General features: G+C 31.8%; 3 protein-coding genes across 7 annotated transcripts in view; 2 read left to right on the forward strand and 1 right to left on the reverse strand.

Annotated features, from left to right (window-relative positions):
• Positions 1 to 48: 48 nt before the first annotated feature.
• LOC123709219 lies at positions 49 to 2,209 on the forward strand. The gene is made up of 3 exons (XM_045660345.1): positions 49 to 467; positions 786 to 1,010; positions 1,232 to 2,209. The coding sequence occupies exons 1-3, from the start codon at positions 181 to 183 to the stop codon at positions 1,389 to 1,391; spliced, it is 672 nt and encodes a 223-aa protein (XP_045516301.1). The 5' UTR covers positions 49 to 180; the 3' UTR covers positions 1,392 to 2,209.
• A 176-nt stretch (positions 2,210 to 2,385) lies between these two features.
• Positions 2,386 to 26,364, reverse strand: part of LOC123709217 (calcium release-activated calcium channel protein 1-like) — a 30,244-nt gene continuing 6,265 nt past the window's right edge. Inside the window, exons 1-8 of one of the 5 annotated variants that reach the window (XM_045660340.1) lie at positions 20,007 to 20,025; positions 18,931 to 19,007; positions 10,022 to 10,260; positions 6,961 to 7,147; positions 6,155 to 6,305; positions 4,881 to 5,144; positions 3,811 to 3,912; positions 2,387 to 3,400 (exon numbers count right to left, since the gene is read on the reverse strand). In XM_045660340.1, coding sequence (XP_045516296.1) covers positions 3,252 to 3,400; positions 3,811 to 3,912; positions 4,881 to 5,144; positions 6,155 to 6,305; positions 6,961 to 7,147; positions 10,022 to 10,260; positions 18,931 to 18,990 — 1,152 coding nt within the window. In that variant the 5' untranslated portion in view covers positions 18,991 to 19,007; positions 20,007 to 20,025 and the 3' untranslated portion in view covers positions 2,387 to 3,251. Of the gene's footprint in view, positions 3,401 to 3,810; positions 3,913 to 4,880; positions 5,145 to 6,154; positions 6,306 to 6,960; positions 7,148 to 10,021; positions 10,261 to 13,869; positions 14,037 to 18,930; positions 19,008 to 20,006; positions 20,026 to 26,364 lie in introns of those variants that run through there. The other 4 variants (XM_045660341.1, XM_045660339.1, XM_045660342.1 and 1 more) reach the window with 4 other exon arrangements.
• Positions 19,535 to 21,602, forward strand: LOC123709221 (26S proteasome non-ATPase regulatory subunit 10-like). Its single transcript, XM_045660346.1, has 4 exons — positions 19,535 to 19,929; positions 20,022 to 20,267; positions 20,395 to 20,564; positions 20,665 to 21,602. Exons 1-4 carry the CDS (start codon positions 19,828 to 19,830, stop codon positions 20,801 to 20,803), a joined length of 657 nt encoding a protein of 218 aa, XP_045516302.1. The 5' UTR covers positions 19,535 to 19,827; the 3' UTR covers positions 20,804 to 21,602.

Here is a 26,364-nt window from a genome sequence, read left to right on the forward strand (position 1 = left end):
ATAGCAACTCTATTTGCTCGGTGCCTTCAAAACATAGAAATTTCGAGGTGTCATGTGTCAATCTGAGTTTGGAATAAATCAGATTTGTTTATTGTGCTAGAAAAGCTATCCCCAATTACTATTGTTTTCTACGCGACCCTTATATATAATTGTATGCAATTGAATTGAGAAATAATTGAAATGGATATTTATGGATACGCTGCATATCAGTATAATCAGTCGGATGAACTGGCGACGCAAATGTTTGCTCAACAAGCTCTTGCTTCCTCAGTGCAATATCCCGATTCCCATCGTGGATTGCCAGGACAAGATGCGCACACTATGCCAGTCCCCACGGGAACACCGTGGAACGTTCAAAGCCTACCATGGAGCTTGCAATCTCCTCCTAACCTTGTCCACTTTACAGCACAAATGGATAAACCACTCTTACATTGTAAGAGAAAAAGTACAGATTTGGAACCCGTAATGTAAGTAAATGCTATCTATTTTCTCTTATATTATTCTAATTAATCCTATTTTCGTGGATACTTATTTTTTTTTGATACTACTATTATTGATCATCTTTTAGACCTATAGTATTGTCTTTGGTTAACACCTGAAAAAAAACAATTTTTTTACCGGATTAAAGCTATTTGTATTATTATAAACTTATAACGTTGTCACCGTGACCACGCACGCTATAAGGCACGCGAAACGTCAGAAAATTTAAAATTATGTAAATAATTAGAAGTTTATAATAATAATACAAATAGCTTTAATCCGGTAAAAAAATCTCTATCTTTTAGACCTTCAAAGCAATTAATAACAGAGGAAAAAATGGCAGCCCATTTCAACAGTCTTCACATATCGGCTGATTACACACAGCATTCACTGGCATCTGAAGATGTTATGGAACTGGCTGTAGACCCTGTATCTATCTCTGAAAGATTAAAAGGACACAGAATTGTGCTCTCCGAGGATGTTAAGAAGTTGAAAGATGAGCCTTTGTTACCCCCAACCCTAATTGAAAGGTACTTTAAATGAAAATAAGCGGCTGTATTTTCAACAATGTTAGTCTGTGATTTAAGACCATAAGAAACCTGAATGAATTTTGAATAAAAAATATTTTTCACATACTAAATATTCTTAATAATATTATTATTATATATTGTGCTAGGTTTTCAAATAGTGTATTATAATAAGCAAACCTCACCTTAAATCATCAACTAAAGAATATAAAAAAAAATTACAGCATCCAAAAACCCCAAATGTCCCTAGTGGTTTGGAAGCCTCGTGAAGAAATCATTAAAGTTAAAACAGATGACGAGAAATCAGAACAAGATGAAGAATTCAGAAGAAGAAATGGTGTTCTTGTTCCACCGGAACCATCAGGAATGGAGGTTGAAATGTGATCTTTGTAAGTTGTTGTAATAGTAAGAACTGATTTGTATGGTATATTTTAGTCAATAGTAGTAAAGTAACAAACTATCATTATTTTTTAAATATAAAATTTTTCAATAAATATTGATGATTGAAAATTGATATGGTTTGATCAATATTTCCAACAATATGACATGTTCTTTAGTGACAATATGTAGAAAATTTACATGTATTGCCTCATATTATACTCATATAAAATAAATATTTCATGTTATTTAAAGAAGTAATTTACTGTTTATCTTAGTTCCTGATAACATTTGCATTCAGGTTATCTTTTTAATTGTCAAATAAAGTCTAGTTGTAATACAAAGTAGAAATAACCGCTACAAAAATCAACATATAAAACTGTAAGTAATTAAATAAGATACCTCTTAACTAGGCAAAATTTGAAACAGAAAATACCCAAAAATATTTGATAATACCAGTATAGCCCAGATTATTAAACATAATTTTTCAGCCTAAAATAAAATTGATTGAAAGGATATCATTTGTATAATGCTATAAAGTAGTTTCAGATTTTGCCTTACTTTAAGACTGGGAAAGATCAGAAAAAAAATCATCTTTGATATTTGTACCCCTCATTGAGTTGTCTACAGTTTTTAATGTTGAAAATCTAATATATTTAATTAATAATGGTTTTATGTCTTAGAAATTCTTACAATATGTAATTTTTAAAGTTTAAGTGTAATTGTGTAAATAATTAATAATTTTGTATTCTTGTTATATTAGGTATGTAAGATCCATTTCTGCCTTATTTTTGTCTATAAGTAATAAAGAAAGTCACAATAAATGATTCTTTTTCTAAAAAAAGTATTGGAAATTTACAATACTTTAATTTGTGCGGTTACTGCACATTGAAATAGACCTTTGTCTGGCTGAATGCTTATTACAAAAATCTCGAAATGCGAAGTTGCTCGTCGTTATGTAATGAAATGATATGAAGAAAACAAAAACCTTTATAGAAAATATTTTATTAAGTTAAAATTGTCCTATCACAATTAAATTAATTCTTATCAATATGAATACTGATAGGGAATTTTATTACATTGGTCCTTTTTTAACTAAAATACTTATCACAATATGGACAGTCATACAGGGCAAGAAACCGCCCATTTTTGAACATATAAGTAAGTTATTATACAATAATCAGAACCATCAAGCTCTGTAACACCTAAAAATATATTTATAAAACACTAGAGAGCGTCCTTCAATTTGTAGACTGTTTAGAGCTATGATATGTTTGGAGCTTAATAAATGTGGCCGGCACAAAATTGTTCTAAATTATGGTAAAAAGTACAGTATCATGAGTTTATTTAAGTATTAAAAAGATAATACGACAAATTTATACAAAAATATCAATAGTGACGCGTAAAACTAAGTTTCATTAAGTATGATATTTGGCGAATTATAAGACATGGTCACACTCATAATAAGTTGTTGACAAGCACCACTCACTTGTTTAAAAAAAATATACTTTTAATTTAGTTTTTAAACTAGCTCAATGTATGAATTTATGTAGACGCACTCTAGTGTTCATTTGTTGAATATTAAATAAAACTTAACCAAGAGATTATAAATATTCGTTTTGTCGTTGTTTTATCATTTATCGAGTCATATACAGAAGTTTTTAAGAGCCATCTTCTAAAAATGTCCAAAACTTCATAACGCATCTATATAAAATCTTTGAAACCCATTGATGGTAGTTAATCTTAGCTGCATACATAAGTTATTAATTGATTTGTAACAGCTGTTAGGGTTCAAACATTTTATTTAAAAAAACTTAGCGAATTTTTTTATACATTTAAAAAATCTCGAAAATCACATCAATGTCTTCAGGGGTACATGTTTACCTTAACAGTGGCAGTGTCGAGGTCTCTTTTCATATTTTCCAGCTGTTTTATGTCTTGGACGGAGGTTTCGCATTTCTGCACAACCAGGGAATGGTAGAAGTGTATCGCGAATGCCACGAAGACTATTAAAACTGGAATCAAAACATAATTCAGTTACGTATGAAGATCGATAAACCGTAAGAAATCCGTCAAAAAAATTACAAATTTAAATAATTTAATGTCAGATGTCGGCTATTTTTACAAATTTTTTTAGTAACTATTTCTCAGGTCCAAAGTATAGTCTGTCTGTTTGTGTGTGTGTGTGTGTCTATTAAACTTATACCTACTGACTAGGCGCGCGGCTCTCAACCCTGAGTCTGTGCATTTTTACAGATACCGGCAATCTTTTTGAGCATTAAACAAGGGAGTGGGGGAAAGTTTGCGCATCGTCCACAGCGCGGGACAGAAACGTCAACTAATTTACCAATCACGCGATCGACACGTCACTCACCCCCGACCCCCTTGCGACTATAGTTAGGAAAATATTTGATGTACATTTTACCTGGTATAACAATAACAGTGGCTGCGGTGGCGGCTGCGAACGAATAGTCCCAAAATTTAACCCAACAGAGAATAGCTATTTCCACCAGAAACAGGAAGAGACCTGAAAATACACATTATTAATCAATTGACGATATTTCATAGAACAAACGTAGGATAACAAGATGCGAGGTGGAAGCGACGGTCATCCTTGAGGTCGTGCATTCTGTTATACAGGAACTTAAAATACTCTTTTACCCGCTTGTTATACTTATCAGCCTTCCCTTTGATTACCTCGCGTATTAGATTAGGCAAAGGTTACCAATATAGCTTACACACCAAGGGTATACTAATTCTAATCATTGCTGTGCACTTATGGAATGTTGGTGGTTGATGCTACTTGCACTTGTTCCTACGGCGAAAATCGATGACATATGTCAGACAGAAGTCTGATTACCTACTTGTATTAAATGATTACAAGAAGCGCATGTATTTAAGAGTTAGGAGTTAAAGAACCACTGGAATATTATTGCTTACGACAGCCAAACAGTTTAAATAGATTCCGGTATTTTTACTATTTACTAACATTATTAGAACAATTATATTTTTTTAAACGGAAACAATATCCTGCTGCCACGCAACTGTCACGGGGCAATAGCTAATAAACAATAAAGAAACTAAACTAATGAAATATTTCGGATTTTAACTGTTTTAGCTATTTAACGGTTTTAGAAGGTGATATTTACATTACAACGTATACAAACAAATTATGACTCGCACTTTATTACACACTTGCGTTTATTATGTCTACTTAACGTAGTCGTAATGTTTATTGGTTTAATATGTTTTTAGTGGTTGTCATAGCCATTTTTGAACCTATGATATTTAGATGTATTTTAACACGTATATGGTTGATATCAAACTTGTGAAACTTAGTATATCTACAATACCTTACCTTGTTTTTGGAGTTGAAAAAAATATTCTGGTATTTGCTTGTGTATATAAATCTTATTCATTCATTACCACTATGGCTATTTATATCTCGGTCTGGTACAGAGTATGGGGCTGATCATGTCTAGCAAAAAATCTTACCTAAAACTGTACTAAACGCCCAAGCCAGCTCAATGAAACCCCTCATTCGTTCGTGCGGTGACTCCCGGAGTGCCCTTGAGGGACATCCTGGCTCCATTTTGCTCACTGCATCGATATTGGGTAATAGATACGTGGATATCATCAAAGCGAAGATGTGTACAGCAACTAATACTGTTGTACACACCGCGAACATAACGAATAGCCACTCTGGGACATTGGTCGGTTCGTTTATTTGTAGTTCCACCATTGCTACCATTGCGAAACCTGGAAATGAGAAATGCGTTGTAGCGACGACAACTTTAGTCAAGATTAGCAAAATCATTAAATTTATAGTGTTGTTGTTTATATATAAATTTATATGTTAACATAGCTTTTACACATTGAAAGAAAACACTTTTTAACCGGATTGAAGCTATGTATTTTGTGCGTTACTTTATCGGTCATCGTGACCACGCACGCTGTAAAGCACGCGAAACGTAGGAAAATTTTAAAATTATGTAAAATAATTATAAGTTTATAATAATACATAGCTTCCGGTTATAAATGTTTTCTTTCAATAAAATTTATATTAAATAGCGCTCGAGAGAGTGACTCTAAATTTTATTTTCTTGAGCGTAATTCACACAATCTTCATGTGGAAATCAGTCAGAAGAAGGAATCGTGTGTTTCAGAAATCTGATCATGTACTTGCTTATAATGTTTTGTTACGATGAAGATGCAAATGATACCTAAATAGTAGATACAAAAGATTTTGAAAATTCCGTTGGATTTCTATTTATATATAAACATTTTAAAACTATATCTATAAATACTAATCAGATTAAAATAAATAAAGCGCCGTTCGTATTAATTATGGTAAATAATATCCATTATCAATTCAATAAATAAAAAGTTTATAAAAATTTGCTTCGAGACGCCTTTGTGTATTGAAACAATATATAACTTTGTGACCGCTTTTTGTTACGGGACGCAAAATGATAAAATCTTTTTACACTACCCACATTTTGTAACTATTGACATTTAATGGAAAAAGATAAGTTTTTAGTATTCGTTTACTAAATATCTTACCTACTAATTATTTTTTCATGTACGTGATATTCAATATTTTTATGCGAAATCATTTATTTTTAACAGTCTTAAGGATATGTAATCCTATAAATAATATATATTCTATGAAACTAAATTTACAAATAAGTTTCTTTAAAAAGGCACTACGGCGCCAACAAAAATTAACTTGTGCTATGTATATTATCAGTATTAACATTTTATCATACCAGACAACAATTCGGACGTCGTGGCTGTGGCTTTCAGTTTTGCTCTGGACATATGTAGTCTTCGCCAGGACAATCCGTCTGGCGAACCAGGCGCTAGTGCCTCATCGTTCCAGTTATTTCCAGGCATCGCAAGGGCCACTTCGCTTACACTCTAAATAATAATAAAGATTTTCACTTGCTTATCTCGAAGAAATATAATCCGTCTTTTAAGCATAATTTTTTTTATATAATTATAAATATAACGGTTCATAACAGTGTCTTAATAATAATTGGGACAATTAACCGCGTTTTAGTGAGGTTAAAGTGTACTGTCTTCCCTTTGAAACTCATATTTATATAAATATACTCTGACTTTGTAGAAACTACCTCCTAATTCATAGTACATAAAAAAGTCTTGATACACTGTTTATCTTTCGCTCGAATGGTGAAGGGAAACATTGTTAGGAAACCGGCTTGCCTTTAACCAATAAAGGCGACGGCGTGTGTCAGGCACAGGTGGCTGAACACCTATTTGCCTATTAGATCAACAAATTATCATGAAACAAATACAGAAATCTGAGGCCCAGACCGAAAAAGGTTGTAGCGCTATTGATTTATTTATTTTGGTTTAGCACTGTTTTAGCTAAAGTCTACATCTGTCATATTATCTTTAAAAACTTCGTTCAACTAGACTGATTACTGAATAACGTATTAGATATGGAAGGAACCTGTCGTAAGAGGCCCATATGTAAAATCTTGCCAAGTTAAGCGGCAAAAGTAATTTAACACCGGAGATATTTCGTGTGATAAATATTTGTAATACTTACTCTGATGGACTGATTGCACTGGCATGGCATGTAACCAGGGCTTAGCAGTACAGTCGCCGCAGATTTGCTGGCCATATTGGGTGTTATACTTCCATTGGGTGTTATACTGCCTTTGGTACAATCGTATTCGAGGCTGTGGGGAGCGGTCACTGATATTGTCGGGCTTTCGGTAGTCGGCTTTAATCTACTGAAAAAATTAGCCGTTATTTCATAAGTTTTATATCTCAATACGTTTTCGTCGCCAACAAATACATTAAAAATGGGAAAATTGCTTGGAGGTGCTGTTGAGGCAGTAGAGATAGAATAAAAAGTTTCGTTAAGTATTTTTAATATTCAAACAGGGTAAGTACCTCATGATATGCAGTTCTATATTTTATTAGACGCTGACCAGAGATACTTGATCCTTTACAAGTGATAATTATGGTAAGTCATATTTACTGAAATTGATAGGGTATTGAATACATTGTATGATCTAATGTAATAATAAACTCACAATAGTACATTGTAGATCTGTAATTGTCATTTTTGAGCAACCTTGGAAATAATAGTGTGAAATGTATAATTATATGAAACGATATAATTAGTAGTTAGTATGTACTAGGAAATACTTGAAGTACTTAATACTTCGTTGATTTTACTATTCACTACTGTCACGATTATGAATAATTACTTATACTAGGAATAATTTAATATTATTAAGTTATTATTGCTGTTGCTATCATGCAGTGGTATGAACTTTGTTAGCGAGGTGGAAATGCGTTTTGAACTCCTGGGCATAGTCAAATTGCCTTAACAGTAGTATATAGATAATCCAAAACTAATTTTGTATGAAAGTTATACACAAACACACAACGAATTTTATATATCTTTTTAATGTTTACAAAATTGTCTTTGACCACACTCACACACGCTTAGTCCGACCATCGCACTTAATGTATTGAATGTTACAGGACATACAGGAGTCACTTTCACGAACCTCACCTCACCCTTCAAGTCGAGACTTACGTGATGTTAGCTATCCTAAATAAATGGATCAATTATAATTCAAACCGCAGCAGGCCCTGATATTTATAGCTTTGTAAAACTAAAATATATGAATTAGGGTCGACTTGGGCTAGTAGTGGGAAGGCCAGATAACAATAATTACCTATTTCGTTGTCGTTGTCGTTAATAACACTTATTTGATTTTAAATTGTGGCCTAAAATTCTATCGGCATTAGCCTACTCTTATTATCTTATGACTTAACCCATTGTGTACTACATATAAATAATGTTTTTATTACTTATTATAAGTCGTATTATAATAGACAATAAAATAAATAGTCTAGTGTTTAGTGATATTATTTAAAACGAAACACAAACCCGCAAACAAATGTTTAATAATTTAAAATGAGTAAAATACATAGACCAGCTGTCTCAAACCTAACCTAATCTAGAGGGCCACAGGATTATCTGTACGGCTTTTGAGTGGTCGCTCAGCTGGTGACCTCCTTGTATACCTTACACATAGGTGGGCAGAGACAATTGATTCCAATGAGCCTCCTCATTGCTCCTCTCGCTGGCGATAAGTTTGGACATAACGAAAGCCATCGGTCGGATGTGGCACAGAGCACTGCTCTAGAAGCCTCCAGCCTAACTCCCCAAGAAATTATGCTACTGGATTTCCAGCTTTCTCGCTAATCGGAGCATCAAGGTTAATCATCATCGACGGAGCATGTTCCGTCCTTAAACCCGTGAATGTTGGGCCCACAAGGCTGTGTCCTATCCCCGACATATCAATGATATAATAATACGACTTTGCAACATTCATTGTTATGCGGACGACAGCACTGGGGATACTCTTTACACTGGCCGGGCAATAATTTTGCATCGTCATCGTCAACATCAAGGTCCGACAACTGAGCTATTCTTAAGGCAATTTTTGCCGCACACCACCTATATGTGGAACCACCTGCCCACTGAAGTTTTTCCGAACCACTTCGACTTAGGGTCCTTCAAGAAAAGAGCGTTCCAATTCCTTCTAGCAGTGCGCGTGTCCATGGGCGGCGGTATCACTTAACATCAGATGATTCTCCTACCTATTAGCCTCCTGCATTATAAAAAAAGAACACCTCTCTTCTGTCATGTGGTCATATGAAAATGGTAGAATATTGTGGGTACTTTAGCAGTCTTAGTACACTGTTCTAAAGAAAGTTTTTGTAGCTGAAAGCCCTGTGTAACTAGAAAGAGCCATCCATAAAACTGGAGCCGTCTAATCCGCTGTCCATGGTGCTGCCCAATCACAAAAGAAGACGCCGCAGGGTAGCGGGAACTAGAAGACTATTGTCTTCGCGGATCTTAAATATTATTTTTGGAGACAATTTTCTAATTGAAGGATCACTATAGTTTTGACTTCCGAGTATTCCACTTCACTTTCCCCGCGCATTCTCTACTCTCTGCCTCCTTTCATCACACCATAAACAATTGGACAGAGGCGAACAAGGTAATTAAATCAGCGGTAAAAACTGATTTAGTTTAATATAAAATTATTATTTTTATGTAGAATTGTACGTCAGATTCGTGGGCGTAAAATAATAGACTTCAAAATTAAAAAGGTGTCATTTTTTATATGTACTCGATATCTTAGAGACTCCTACGCAATGTTCGAATGTTCCGTAGACTGGCCATGTACACGGAAAAGTACAAGTGTGTGCGCAGGCACAAGTGCATTTCCATTCCTTCATACTTAAGCTATGATGAGACACGACTACAGATGATGAGACCTGGTACTATATAACCTCCAATAGCAATACCGATCCATACGTTTTTGTATGCAATTTCGATGTAGTTCTCCCGTAGCCTTCGGATCGCATGGTACAAAAACTCGATATTTAAGACAGGAGCGCTATTGAGAGTTAAAGAGTACCGGCGCATGTGCAAGTATCTGAATCTTTCATACTCATGTTTAACCAATACCACCTGGTTCCTAATGAAAAAAAATAGAAATAGGATATTTTGATGTTGCCGCCCCATTTGGATTTTAAAGAGAGAAGAGATTAGTATTTAATACCCAAACACTTACTTAACGTGACTCCCGTCATAGCTCGGTGGTTTCCCAAAGAACGGATATGACTCGCACAGTCCCAAACTCTTCGGTCGCAGTTCTTGCTTTGTTCTATATGGCCTATGTCTATCGTAAATGTGGTCACTGGTGTTGAATCTTTGCAGCTTAGCCTTCACTTTGCCGCTGGGCGGCGTCTGTGTGCATTGGTCTATCCGTGCAGCCTCCTCTATGCTTGTGACGAAACTGGCTTCAGATATCTGGGAATATTTAATTAATTTAGAGTGGCAGATTACGTATGAAGAGCTGTTTAGCGTTTTTAACGCAAGTAGTGCAACGTATTATATATATGTGCGCAATTAACACTTGTTGGTACGCTGAAGGAAAACAACGTAACCGATATGACTAAGACTCGAAAATCATTAGGGCTAGTTAATAAAGTTTATATCTCAAGTTGATAAAGTTTATATCTAAGGTTATAAAAATATATCTCAAATTAATAAAGTTTATATCTCAGGTTAATTAAGTTTATATCTCAATTTAATAAAGTTTATATCTCAATTTAATAAAGTTTATATATCAATTTAATAATGTTTATATATCAATGTAATAAAGTTTATATTTCAATTTAATAAACAGGTATTATATGCCTTATAATAATACATATCGTATCCAGAAATTAGGTCGCCATAAAGATATGACTGATATGATATATATGACTTAGTTTTCGGGAAATTGAGGACATAAATACCCTTATTAAAGTCAGCTTGAAAGCCAATTCCAAGAATATAACATACAGGTCAATCTGAAATCTTAAAAGTTATCAATGTATAGAAACGAACGTTTACATTTAACACATGTTCTTTCATCAAGGGCCTTTCAAACGAGTGTACCAATTCTACAAAGGCTATATGAGCCTACTGACAATGTCCAATCAAACTTTTTTTATATACCACGGGGTAAACGGATCGGAGGCTCACCTGGTGTTAAATGATACCTATGGACACTACTAGAAGGCTCGCCTTCGCCGGTGTCACTTAACATCGAGTGAGGAAATATATCAAATATACAAATTAAAAACATTATTAATCTAAATGTATTGTGGGTTTAATAATGTCTATTTTGTTAATGTATAAATTTTGTCGGTTGTGGTGACGATTTAACTTTAATGTAACCCATATTTAAAGTCAAGTCAATGGCTAAACTATTAGCTAAATGACAGTTTTTCATATTCAAAGCTACGTCAAGGTTGGTTGGCCTCAAAGTATGATTCCATCGTCATCGCTATTGTCCTACAGTGGTTATTAAAAGGCCTGAGAACTTGTTCCTTTATTCATATATGTAACATTAGTGTGAATACTGTATTAGCTGTGTAAAAGACCTAAAATTTCTTCCTAAAAGGCCTTAGAATATGTAGACGTAGCACAAGTTGTCGACTCGAGCTTCAATCTATAAACCTGTACTGTAACTACTGTACTGGTTATTTGCCTCGACGTAGTAAATAAGTATTATTATATATTTCCTATATATTTGAATAGTTATATGTTTATAAATAGCAAATACATATATTCAATAGGTTATAGTTTTGACTGGTAAAGTAGTAAGGGTCTTTCCCTTCTTCAGGGACGAGCCTGAACTTTTCTCTCATTTCTGCCAACAATATTCAAAGTCTGAATCTTTCTCTAAAGCCTGTATTAGTGATGTAAAATGTAAGGTCTGTAGTGAGTATTCGGTTTATATTATAGAAAGTAAATAAGATCATCATAAGAAACTCCGTTTATAAATTACACTATACTTAAAAAGTATACACATAATATACTATGCTTCTCGTAATATTCTTTTTTTAAATATACTCTTAGAATCGGTACGGAAAAAGAACCGAGGAGGATGCAGGATTTGAGGTACGCAGCAATTCTAAATTATCTTTTTTTGTAAGACAATACGTCTAGGTATATATATATATCTACAATCTACATATTTATGAAAGTCACAGCAGAAAATATTCTGTTGAGTTCTGGGCTAGATGTTTCTTCTGCTCTTATAAAGTCCAGAACGTTGGTTTCAAGTCAGGCTTTGGGTAGTTCGTAGTCGACACATTAGTAACATAATCGAACTGTATCTTGATAGACTTTGGCTGAAGTTTTCACTGCTTTTTCACAAAAATGTAGTTTTCTGACTCAAGGAGTAAGTAAGTAATAAGACACGCCCCACCAAACCATCACTGACGCAGGATGATGACCACGCTGTACCTTTCCCACCAGTTGAGCAGCTTTTTTAGAACAGTGAGCGTCACTTTGTCATTTTTTATGAAGATTTCATTTCTCGCGATAAGATTGTTTTCTTCCTAATGGGGTTTCGAGGAATTCTGGCTTTAACAGCATTAACATTTGTAGTTCTGACAGCACGTGGCCGCCCTGTTCTTTACTGGTCTCTGACAGACGAAGTGTTGTTCTATCTGTTCATAGTACGATATACGAACATACGGCTGATACCAAGCCTTCTGGTATATGACCGACGGCTCCATACCCACTTTGTATTGTAGTGAAAATAATATATTGATAGTGAACACGAAAAAGTATGTGAAATGGCGCAAAATCGAAAGAACTTTACTCTGTAACAGTATTTATGGGCAGACTGTGGCCATAAATACTCAGAATGGTCAGAATTACAGGACCATCAATTTAATTATTAATAAATCTAGAAAGCACTATTACAATATGAAACACTCGATATATTAAGCAGCAAAAAATATGAACTTATCATTGTCTGATCTATGACCACAGATGTATCTTGATACTTTATAAGAAAATGTAAAATATATATTTTTGTGAATTAATGAAATGATAAAGCAAATAAGAATTACAGTAGATCGCATTACCGCCATGCCGCGGCCTGCGTAAAGACTATTAAATCTAAAATTCTAGATGATTTAATAGCAGAATACACAGCTATCAAGAAATATAATTTATCAAACCAATTTTTTTTATTAAATGTCAAAATGAAATTAATTTTATTCACATATAATAATTGGAAACAGAATATATAACAAGGGCAATTGTAGTTCCATATTCATCGTATTATTATTTCAGTTTTTTTCTTAGAAATAGACTTATTAATACAATATAGGTTTTATTTCCATAGCCCACTACACCCAAAGATGGAAGCACTTTCAAACGTAAGAATTTAAAGCACATTTTAACATTGCCGAAAACAGATATCACTATAAATGTATCCTTGAGAAATTTATTTTATTCGACATCATTTCAACTCTTGATTAGTATATAAAAAATAACTACTGACAAGGGACTTACATCTTACCTATTTGCCTCGTTACAAAAATTACTATAAATAGAAAAAAATCAATAACTATTTTTGAATTGTGTTAATAACACACTTTGTGTTTACACAGTCAAAAAAATCCGTGTCTTCAACGTAATGTTAGAATGTTTCATGGATATATAAACGTATTTAAAAGTAAAGTTAAGTAGATACTAAGTAACCCGAGTTAAGCCTTAGCTAATTTTTATGTTAATTGTATTTTATATGTAAGAAAGGATTATTTGTTATGGATTTTTGGATGTAATGATTTTTTTTAATATAGATAAAACACACCTCATTCTTCTTCTTCCTCGAACTTTTAAATGTATGCAACTGAAGTTTTTGTTTACAATATGATTAAATCTAATTCAACAACAACTCTATTTAAACACGCAGAATAAATAAAAGACAGTGAGATAATATTATTTTTTTTAAGATTTTTGTTTGATGACATAGTGTAATTACAATTTAGGTATGAAATTTTTTCACTTCGTTTTTATACAGATAATTAACATATAAACATATTGTTTAAAAACTGTAAATATACAAACCTTTTGAACAGCTTTACTTTCTTTATCCATTATTAAAATCACCAAATTACAATCACATTTTTTATATATACAACCTTAAACTTTTTTGGTTGACACAAGAAGCGCGCGAAAATTGGAGCTAAAAATTATAGACACAACTTTTCGCTGCTGGCGAAAAAAGTGTACTAACTACTAATGACTTGGCAGAGCAGCGTTTATGAAGATAAACGATTACGACTTAACAGCTATAAATGTACATGTACATCACGGGAAACCACATTGTTATTTATCTTAATTATCTATAGAATACTAAAACACAATATTTTGATGCAATTTTATTATGCCATTTGTCCATTTTGGATGTGCGGCCAGACCTTTATTCAGACCAATATTAAACAGGGAGCACTTTTTAAAATTAAATAATGAATTATTAATTACAACTGTAAAATTATTTTTGAAGATTTAAGTTTACTGTTTATTGGTAAATTGAGTATAGATTACTTTGGCTTCCGTGTTTTTTTTGAATCGGGCAGGAGGCTCACCTAATGTTAAGTGATACCACAACCATAAACGATCTCAATGCCAGAGGGCGAGTGCTTGCCGGCCTTTGAAATTCTTTTATTAACATTTGTCGGAAGACTTGCGATTTCAATTCATTTAATACTATAATATGATACTGATATTTAAGTACTTCGAGTGAGTGTACGAAGCGTGTTAAAACATTAATGCTGTTAAAATAAGGTTAGAAGAGTGTTATCTGTGGTAAATTAATAATGTTACTACTTTCCTCGTTGCTGTTATTCAATTCTTTTTTTAATATTATGGCAATAGTTTTAACTTTATTCCATTTCAACTCTTTAACACCCAAATTAACTTTAATACGCGTGCATTTCTAAATCCGTGTCAAAATAAATTTCACAAATTGTGGACAGGACAGTATTAATGTACTAATACTAAGAATATTATTATTATATTTTAACAGTAATAAAATGTGTTTTCGAGAAACAATAAAAAATATTTATTTTATGATCGTGTGTGAGTTATCATTAGGTACTTACAATCAAGGATTATTATATGTAATAACTATACTTATATCTGATTCCTATATTTTCCGTCATACAATTTTACTGCAACATACATGCATGGATTTCGTGTATTTTGTCAAGATTTCTATCTTCATTTCATAATATGGATAATATCAGTACATAATGTAAATTTAATTAGTGATATTACAGGTGAAGAGATTTCACATTGTCGTAGGGTTATTTTAAATTAACTAAGTGACTGGTTAAACATTTCGAATCAATAACTCGCTTTAGTGGGGTGGCTACAGAGCACACGAATCACCATCTATGATTTACCTTTGATATCACCTTTATGCTTTTCATAATAATCGGAATTGAGGAAGAATTAAATGTCTGTCGTCTGATACTATACTATTTAAATATATGATTAAGAAATGTCCCGAACACCTGCAATTTATGAGAAAACGGGGTTTCACCGTCTTCAACATCCTTAAATTTTTGTGATGTTGAAATACTATAATGCCAATAAGAATTTAAAATTCATATCATGTCCTTGTAAAAACCGCGCAAAGGATTCCTTTTTCCTGCTGTAAGAATTTATATAATGGATTTTTAACATAAATGTTAGTATGCGTGTCCGTAGAAACAAGTAATTTGATTAATTGTTATGGGTTCAAATTTATTTATTTAACACAAAAATCATTCAAAAGGTCATGTATTTTATAGTAGTAGTAGTAGATTACTTCCAATAGCAAAGGAACTTCACCAAGTTTTGTATCCAGATTCTATAAAATTGTTTACAAACTATCGCTGGCGTCGGAACTTTGGTATCGCGCAATATCATCGAATCGTGGGTATCGCTATTGAAAGTTACAGAATGCCGGTGCAGGACAATCGTCTTTAATTATGCGAATAATCAAATGTTTTCGGTATCAAAACGTGTACAAAGGCCCAATTATGTTAATTGTACAAAATATAAAGCGAGTATTGAGGGTTATTAAAAAAATGATTTTCTACATAATTTAGTCAATTAATTTCTAAGGAAGTATTTGTAATACTGTTTATCCTTACCGAGGTGTTAATTGCATGAAAATGTCTTAACCATAAATAATTCAACTACCTTTATTGTAGATTTAAACTCATAAAACAAATGAAAATAGAAAAGGACTATGTTGATCTGTTTTTACGCTACGAGGCGCAAGCGTGCTGTATCTCTAGTAGGGAGCGTGCCCTAACAGCAAGCTGGCTGTAATAGCGGGAAGGCTGGATTGCCCTTACATGGGCCATTTCAGACAGGCACATACCATGCAGGCAGCATGGTAAAAGAGCTGTGTGTGTGGTTTTGTTGCGGTGATGTGCGAGTGTGAATTTATGATAACAGTCAAAGAACACGACCACATAAATTAGAGCAACATACTGGTTATTGACCAAAATCAATGGTCCCGGCTGAATTATATTAGATACTAAATAACAACTGTCATCGGCTGTTACGACTATCGATCTTTACGACCAAATATGAGTAGTCGATGTCGTTTTAACAGATTTTGACTGTAATTTTTTTTTTAATTTACCTAAAAGTTATGCTACTACTATAATGCAAGGTGTCTCAAAAGAAAGTTCATATTTATATGATCGATTTAAAAAAATTGTGTATCAAAAAAGCGTTTATGTTAAGTACACATTTTGGGAATGTATTTCTTAATACCGTCCAAATGTAGAACTGCGTTCGCGGCACTTATTTAATCAAACAATAATATTACATATGATGGCTCGGCAGGTGGACTCAGTAATGGCTGCCATTTCGTGGCGGATATTTTCTTTCAATTCCGCTAGAAAAGTCGGCTTTAAATTTAAGATAACTCCATAAGAAAAATCCATGTACAAAATAAATCAGGACTGCGTGGAAGCCAATTTATGATACCTCTCCTGGAGATCAATTTGCCTGAGAAAATTTCACGCACTCGTGGCAGAGACGTGTGTCCAATACGTCCTTTGAATATAGCCGGGAAAGTTTTAAAGTTCAGGCACCAAGAAGTCGTCTAACATTTTCACATAACAATTTTACACAATTTTAAAATAAATAAACATTCTTTTGAAACACCTGTTATTTAGGACAATTTTGTATCTAACACAATAATATGGACTTATGATTGTCTGATTAAATAAATAAATAATTATTTTATAAGAAAATAAATGGGACAAAAATAATGTAAACTCACCTAAAATTTTATAGCACTTTAACGATACGTATTAATGACTAAAACACTAACATGATACCTTCATGCGTTGAGAATCGTATCTAACTGTTTTGCTATAAAATAAAAAACTCACTGACCTACACTAGGGCTGCAAAAAGGAAGAGAGACTTATGTGGCGCGAAACCAAATTTGGAATACTTCCGTATAAATATTGAATTTTTTTTATGATTATAATGTGACCAGACATCAACTAATACTTCCCATTCGTGTATTTTCGGCTGTACATAGGTATAATATAAATACAGACAATGTGCAAATGACACATTTTTTATTTTAGCATACCTTCGTTTACTATGATTGACGTACCTACTTTTGTTATCACAATACGATATTCGGTATTCCACAGTTATGGTATGGTTCATTATAGCATTACTTGATATTTTTTTATTACGGAAATTATTTTTCTCGGTTTTTCATACAGAAGCGTCAAAACTGTAAGTAATTAGCGGCAAGCGGTTAATAAATTTATTATCTACAGTATGTAATCATATTTTGAGGTAGCCCTGTGTAACGTTTTGTTTGTGAATAAAATTAGTACAATGATAACGCTGTTGTTTGAGCAATAGAATATTGTATTTAGTTCAGAATTCTGGGTTTTTCTTCTTCTGACGGTCATAGACAATTAAACAAATAAGTAGACCTAACTAGTCTAATAATAAATATCTGGCTTAGGCCGGTGTGGTCTATAATAATTTCGCTACATAACAAAGAAAAATATTCGGATTTATAAGGTTGTAGAATATATTATATTTGTGTAATATTTTACATTAAGAGTTGTTAATAAAAAAAAAACCAAATACCTTTTATCTTTGTCGCTTTTAAAGAAAATAACTTGAAGATGTTTGCCGCGCATATGAAATTTAGTCGAAACTGTTATAAATGTCTGTCAGTCACTTCCATTATATTGCGCAATTGAATAAATCTATGTTATAAACATACCAACGAGAATGGAGGGAAAACAGTCCACAAGATACAACGGTATTACTATATTTATTATCACAAATATTTGTTTCTGTACATGTTTCATGAAGTGTTTCTACATTCATTGTTCTGTCTTGGCTGTAAATAATGCAATGTAATATAAATTACACAATTAATAATAATAATAAATAATCCAATGGCGCTACAACTCTATATGAGTCTTGGCCGTAAATTGCAATAGTTTCTTCGATCTTTTTTTATTTCATAGAATGATAAATGAGCGCACATTCTACAGGGTTAAGCGTCGTACACTTGAGCCACTCTTGTAGGCCGCTTTAATTCAGATCCACAATTTATTAGTAAATTGTTGAAAAGATTTGTACAAGCATATATTAGTGACACAAGGCAAAGAATATTGAATGGAAAGGAATGTATCCGATATAACGCCTATTTTTTTTATGATTTTATTAGAGTGAGAGTAATCTTTAAAAATCTTAGGTCTACCCTGTATAATTGCTCTTTAAATATTTAAGGCGCTTAAGAAATTACAGCACGCATGAAAATTGTTTAAAATATAATAAACCTGTAACCTGTTACAGTTGAGTTTGGACTATAATCCCTGTATTCTCGTACGATATATATTATCTATATAAATACCCGAGTTACATTATTTTAACAATATCTATGACCAGTATCTCAACATGGATATGTCCCTCGAAGCATAGCATTTATGTTTGTGAAGAGTGTATATTAAGAATCTCCTAAATATAAGAGATAGAATAGGTATAGGAATGTTTCCAATCAAGCAACGACGATGACAACAGATTGATTGAAGAAATTTGCATTAAAATTTGCATTAAATTATTTAATTAACTTACGTTGTCGCTTGTAGCTTCAGGAACTTCCAACATTTTTGGTTCGTAGATTATGAGGTACATCCCCAAGAACAATCAACCTGAAAATTTTAATAACTTTAATACTTCAATTAGATAGTGCTTATTTTTAACTATAAACCTAATAAACTTGTATTATAATGACTACTCATTAACTACTTTACTAAACTATGAAATTTAGATCATGTATAACATATTTTTTATTTATAAATTACAATATAGAAATAAAATAATAAATACTATCTATCAATCAATCTACTATAAATACTATCTATCAATCTATCTACTATAAATACTAAATAATATATACCATCGGATAAGCTAGTTAAAAACTATTAAATCTTAATATTATTATTGATTGTGAAAGAAGATACATTATAATAGAATTAAAAAGGCATCAAGAAACCAAATTATACCAGGACGATATATTAGGACCAAATTATAGTATTATGTGAAAATGAGAGTAAAACAAAATATAAATCAGCTATATGAAGTCTTATTTCGCGCTTTTAATGGTTCATTGTCAAAGTTATAGCTGTACGTTGACGGCCGCAATCATTACTGATGCGAATTAAGCAGTATTATCGCTGGATCACGCAGAATCTGGGATGCTTCAGCGTTTCAAAAGCAATAAGAAATAGTGCCGTAGCTTCACAAAAGATTCAGGTCATGTTTCGCGACTAATTATAAAAATACTATTTAATCTAGCGCTTTTTTCGTTATTTCAGCGCACTTTTGTAATCGAGAGTTGGCAACTGCCATATGATGGAGACATATGCCATCACTATTCACTACTACTGCAAGTCATGATGTTGTTTACTTATCCTATGTAAGATTAGAATATTGTTTTGCTACAAAGTACAAATCACCATCAAATTCAAAATGTCCATCGGTTCAGTTTATGAAACGGCATACAAGGGAGACTTTAATCAAGTGAAAGTAAAAATTGATTTGAATAAAAAATTGATTGAAACACCGGATTCTGTAAGAATAGTTTGAAATTTGTATTGTTTTATAGAAATATCTCTCTCTATCTCTAAATATTGTATTGAATAAAGTACCTATATTGATTACAGAATAGTCGCCTTCTAATTCATTGGGCATCTCTTGGAGGTAATGAAAATTTAGTAGATTATTTAATAGATACAGGCTCTCCTGTGGATCCTGTGGATGATACAAATTCTACACCTCTAGTACTATCTGCGTCAGCTGGAAGGTTTGAGGTTGTAAGACTTCTTGTTGGTAAAGGAGCAAATGTAAACCATAAAACAGACCGGCATCAGACAGCTTTACATTATGCTTCATCTAAAGGACATAAAGAGGTAATTTACTTACAATTAAAGTCTAAAAGGTTATAACATCATCTGGTCTGGTTATAAGAAAAGTTATAATGTTTTTTGCAATACTAAATACATGTAAGAATATTAATAATGATAATAATTTTTTCAGCTTGTAAAATTCCTGGTTGATGCAGATAGCAATGTTAATACTGCTGATGTGTTAGGTGCAACTCCACTTCACAGGGCTGCAGCTCAGGGTAGAACAGAAATTGTTGAAATTTTATTGAGTTCACCACAAATTAATGTTAATGTCCAGGATTCAACTGGATGTTCACCCCTGTAAGTGGACAATATCATCTAATTTTAAATAAATTTGGATTACTATTTGTTTTCAAGGAGTTAAGGCTTTTATTTAAAATAATTTTTCTGTTTTTTTTAGCCATTTGGCATGTGAAGAGGACCGCGAACGAGTGGCTGTTTTATTAAAAAATGCTGGAGCTCAAACTGATCTAAAAAATAAGGATAAAAAGACACCATTAGATTTGTGTTTACCTAAACTTAAATGTTTACTTGAATAAATATATTAATATAATAAATGTTATTCATCATCACGCACTTAAGCTCTGCACCATCATTTATTTACGATATCTAAAAATAGATCAGGCATATAATATCCATTTTGCTTTGATAACATAGATATTACATTATTTTATTGTATATGAAAATTATTTGAAATGTTGAGTTATTTCATTTCTGCGTAATGTTAAACTATTAATTTGCTGGTTACTTAGTTCTAGCGCTGCCGCTATTTTATTGTATTAGTGGTATGTCAATACTATTATATGAATCGAGTCTTGCCCATATTTAAAGGCTTGGGTACCTGGTTTTTGTAGTATGTAGTTGTCAAGAGTAGTCTATTATACTAGTAGTAGCCTTAAGTATTAAATTACAAGAAAGTTATAACTTATAGTCTTCTATCCCACAATTATTTGCTTTTGTTGTATTGTATTTTATATGCTATGGTATTCTTATGTAAAATATACTCTGAAATGTGAATACAGACTAGGATATTCATATTTTTAGTCTATACCTCAATTTGCGAACTGTGATTGTTTGTTTTTAAATATAACAATAATTAAAGTATTGTAAAATTGTTATTGTATTGAAATTCTTAAATATTTTTTTGTTAATTCGACATATGCTATTACTGAATCGTTACATTGATTATTCTTGGGCTAAATATTTATTGTATTGGGTAAGTAAGTTTACCATTTATTATTATTTATCTTATTCTCATTACAACGCCACTTTTCTATTTGAAGCAACATTTTTTAAGAAACTATACATTTCTAATAAAAAACGTATCCCTACCGCTTCTTCTTACACTAATTCTCAAACATATTATTTCCATTGAGTGTATAAAAAAAACGAAAATACTATTAAATATATTCCGACTATATACTTTGATTTCCTTCTGTATTCCATTATAACATAAAAAAGTATATGAATATTATAGTATTCATCTTATATTTATTATCAGAAACATTTTGGTTTAAAATAATACATGTTTAATACCACTTAATTAATATTTTTTGTATTAACTCCACAATTATCTAATAAGACTTAAAAAACATTGAACTACTGCCTACGAACTATTGAACTTACTAAGTACTGTACTTAATAATAAGTATAACTTTCCTAAGGCAACATATCCATTAATGTATTTACTTCCTCTTCACATTGTCAAAGAATATTAACCATTCACTCTAAAGGAATAAAATGCCCTCTTAAGGGTAATTGAAAGTAGATCTTTGCTTTCTATTACCTAGTAAACTTGTCACTTGATGTTTCTATAAAGAATGTTTTAAGTGCCTGAGATTGGTTTGGTATAAAACTTTTAAAAGGGTAAATAAAGTTGTGTATACTAAAAGATGAGAATGTGAATTGTCTATAAAAATTATGTTCAAAAGCAGTGTAGTAGTGTATGTAGTAGTGGCAAAGAGATATGGTAATGATTCGAAAAACATTCTGAATTTTGCAAAAGTTGGGAAAGGGTTCCTTTTAAAGAACATAGTTATTAACAAGCTTTAAATATCTTCTTACTCAACACATAACAATTACTAAAAAGTTAAAATATTGAATATTGCTAATGTTAAATTTAAAATAAATAATAGATTATCATTTTAAAGCATTGGGTATTGCAGTAATTTTCGCGATGAAGCATTCATAATGAACGCTAATTAAGATTGGCTCCATTGATGACATAATTATATAGGCATGTTGCTTCTTAGTTACTTGAAACTTGTTAGTATAAAGTTTCTAATAACTATTTAATTTCTTGTGAAGTTAGATAATTATTTTATCACTTGTAGAAGTATTTCCTGAAATTTGCGTGGTTTATTGCAGTTTCTATTCTTTTTTTAGGTATATTAATAGCTCTCCGATTGTATATTTAAAGTCATGAAACATCGCCAAATGACATGAGGCAGTCAAAATGTGTTAATTGCACTGTTTTAAAAGCAAGTGAGTCAAGGAACAGCCTTGTTTTATCTTCTATTCTTTTCTAAAAAGATAATATTGAAGATCTATAATATTGAACATATTATATGTTATTCATAATTATGTCTAGTGCACAACAAGTTATTATGTAATTTATTTATTAATTAATTGCTGTCGGGACGATCTCTCCGATACAATCAGAATTCAGTCACGACGGGAATACCCAAACACCTTAATTGTAAGCATGAGAGATCTTGATGTGATTATATTATTATTATATTATGATGTTATAAAAAGAATATTGAATTTTAACGAAATAATACCGGGGGTGTTATTTCTCCAATATTATTGGTTGTTCTGTATTTTTATATGTTAAGATTAATACTAGGCCATGAGTTCTGCTATTAGAATTCTGTATTATCTAAGTGACGAATAATATTTTTCCGAAATATTTTTAACAATAAATTTCAGGGCAGGCTGTGAGTCTGCCGAAATAATTTGTCACGCTCGTAAGCCTGATCGCTTATCGCCAATTATTAAAAGTAACTAACAATAGTGATAACATACATACAATACAATAATAATAACATATCAGAACGGTACCGTTCATTAATTAATTAAGGTGACAATAATAACTTAAAAGCTACGGTCTTAGAATTATTAACTCTGCGGAGATCACAGAACAGTACTGCGGATAGGGACAGTCCAACCTGTTGTCTATTATTTCCAAGATGTTAGTGTCCCCCACCTGCCGCACCAGGGACGCGTTTTCGCATTGTTGCACAAAAGCACTCAACGTGAGCTTCCGCGTTATACCCGAAGGCTTTCATATGATGTTTCCACTTTCCACGGTAGAACTTGGTTAAAATTATATATGAGAATTACATGATCGAACATTTTTAAATTCCTACGAATTATGCTTAAAGAAACTACTAATGACACAGATGAAAGATTTAGTATCTGTATAAGGGAAACCTTAAGATAATCACGATAAAACAGGATGTGAATTATAGACAGCAAAAAGTGGTGCTCGTAGCAAAAAATGTTGATTTCTATGTGTGTACTTCTTGGGTCGATGACACGAATGTTGTAGGCGTATCAGCTAAATAACGATAAAGCTGTTATGGTAGCCTTTGAATATATTCTTAAAAATACTACCTTACTATCGAATAGCATAATTCATTCGATCTAGCACAATAATAAATTTATATACATCGGACATTTTTATTGATTTATACGATACCAATAATACATTAATTTAGTCGTGAATGTTACGATGTTTATTAGTTTATAGAAAATTTAATATTTATTTGTATATTTAATTAAATTTTATTTGTATATTTAAGTGGTTGGTATAAAAGCCAACCAATAGATGTAAGACCTTTATACACATAAGTCAAATAAAATTCAGGCTATCATTTCAATACTGAATAAATACTTTTTTTTTAATTTTTACTAAAGAACAATTTGATCTCTTAGTCACCCATTGAATTGTTCTCAAAACAGGGTTGTGCTAAACGTATAAACCTTATGTTATTGATAAAAATCAATATTAGTACTTGACTACAGAGTTATCGAATAGCAGGAATAACATTGTTTTGTAAACCTATTGATCGACTGACAGTCCTGTTTATAAACATTTATTATGTTTTTCTACTTAATTCAAAATGTGTTAATGGGCCGGAATTGCTTTTTCGTTAATTTATTTTTCTACAAATATATGGAGTTCATTTTCTTGTATTAATAATATTAGCAAAAAATACCCTTTAAGGAATTTGTTATTGCCAATGGCCTGGAGGCTATGTTAAAAATGTACGTTATCTTACGACTAAATTCAATTTTGCATGCTTTGGTATGGGAAAAAATCGCTACTCGAAGTCGAGGTAGCCTTTCTGGTGTCGTCATTGCTAAATACGTCCTTAGAATTACGGGTCAATTTATTGACTCTACAAAAAGGCTTAGTACAAAAAATATTGAACAATTCAATTATAGTGAGTATAAAAACTGCAATGTTGTGTAGTCTGGGATGTAATACCTACGCAAAAGTTTATATTGGTCGTATTGATTGATGTAAAAATAGTCTGGGATATTTTTCATGCGAATAGAAAAGCCAAGTTTATAACAAGGTGAGTCGTGGCCAAGTGGCTTGACAGGACGTATGGGTTTTTCTTTTTATGTGCGTATTTAACACATGCTTTTACAGTGAAGAAAAACATCGGCATGCTTATGTCTATTATTGTATGTTATGTAATTTATTAATTATGTAGTTGATACATAATCTGTTTGTAAATTTTTCAAACGAATAAATGTCACAAACTGGTTAAATAATTCAGATTTTTAATTTATGATGATGACCGAGTCGTCATCATCAATCTGATTTCGTAGAAAACTACATTTAATTACGTATTTTTATGTTTTCTAACGTAAGACTGCACCAATATGATAACTTATATACAAAAGTACAAACATATAGACAATTTGATTCAAAATGTGTTCACCAATATAATTCTATTCTCATCAAATATACATAGTGTTACTAAGTGCAATTTTACACTTAATTCTCTTTTCGTTACGCAATTTTTTAAATTTTAATTAGAATTTAAGAGATAATTAGAGCCTGTAAGATTAATTAATAGTTATTAAAATATTTTAAGTAATTTAAGTCTCGGTGGTGAATTTGAACGATGACATTTCATAATTTGCTAAATTAGGTAAATTGTTTATAGCATAGATAATCTGTGATATCCTATTAACTGTCGTTTATACTGTGGTACATCAAACGATTAATATTTCCGCTTGAGAATAATTTGCAAGAAAGACTACCAATACTATATAGACTTTCTTCCTCTTAATAGAAACTGTAAGTAGTTTTATTGGACAATTTCCTATATTATAAACCTTTTTTAGTATACTTTTAAATTGCTTATTAGTCTAATGTTGGGATAGACGGTAATAAGAGAATAAGACAACAACAGAGGTTTCTTTTAAAGACAAGTTTATTAAAAAAGAAATAGAAAAATTGTAACGTAATTTTACATCTCTCGTTGACATGTTCATTCTTTTAGTTTATCTTTCAATATTTTATGAACGTAACCTCCCTTTATAGATAAAGTCATAAAAATCACCTAACTGGTAAATATATGTAGTGTTCGTGTACCTGGAAACGATTCAATAGAGAGTGCAACAGGTGTAATTTTAATTATAGCAATGTTATGCACTTACATCGATTAGCTTTGCATTTAAATCATTAAAAATCTTATCAAAAACGTTCGATAAAAGTAATATAAAAACTAAAATATTCCTGCAACTGTGTTTACAAAGAAAGATATCCTTTTCTGTTCATTTTCTAATTCGTATGACTTTTCTCAAGTCATATTATCGTCTAGGTCCAAAAAATCAAACTTCTTCGCAAAAATGGTTCGACAAATCTTGAAACTAGATTAAAATTTGATCTAACATTTATATTAAATTTCATGATGTTTCATGATTAATTATTTTAAAAGTATCTGACGTCATATTCAAATTATTCAATTGTATTAGCCGGTTAATAACCTTCACATACTGGTATGAATTTTGCATGTGTTACAATATTATGCCGCATCTTAGTTCCAATAGATCATAGATAGAAATCATTGGCGCC

Source organism: Pieris brassicae, chromosome 5, assembly GCF_905147105.1.
Source record: "Pieris brassicae chromosome 5, ilPieBrab1.1, whole genome shotgun sequence".
NCBI lineage: Eukaryota > Metazoa > Arthropoda > Insecta > Lepidoptera > Pieridae > Pieris > Pieris brassicae.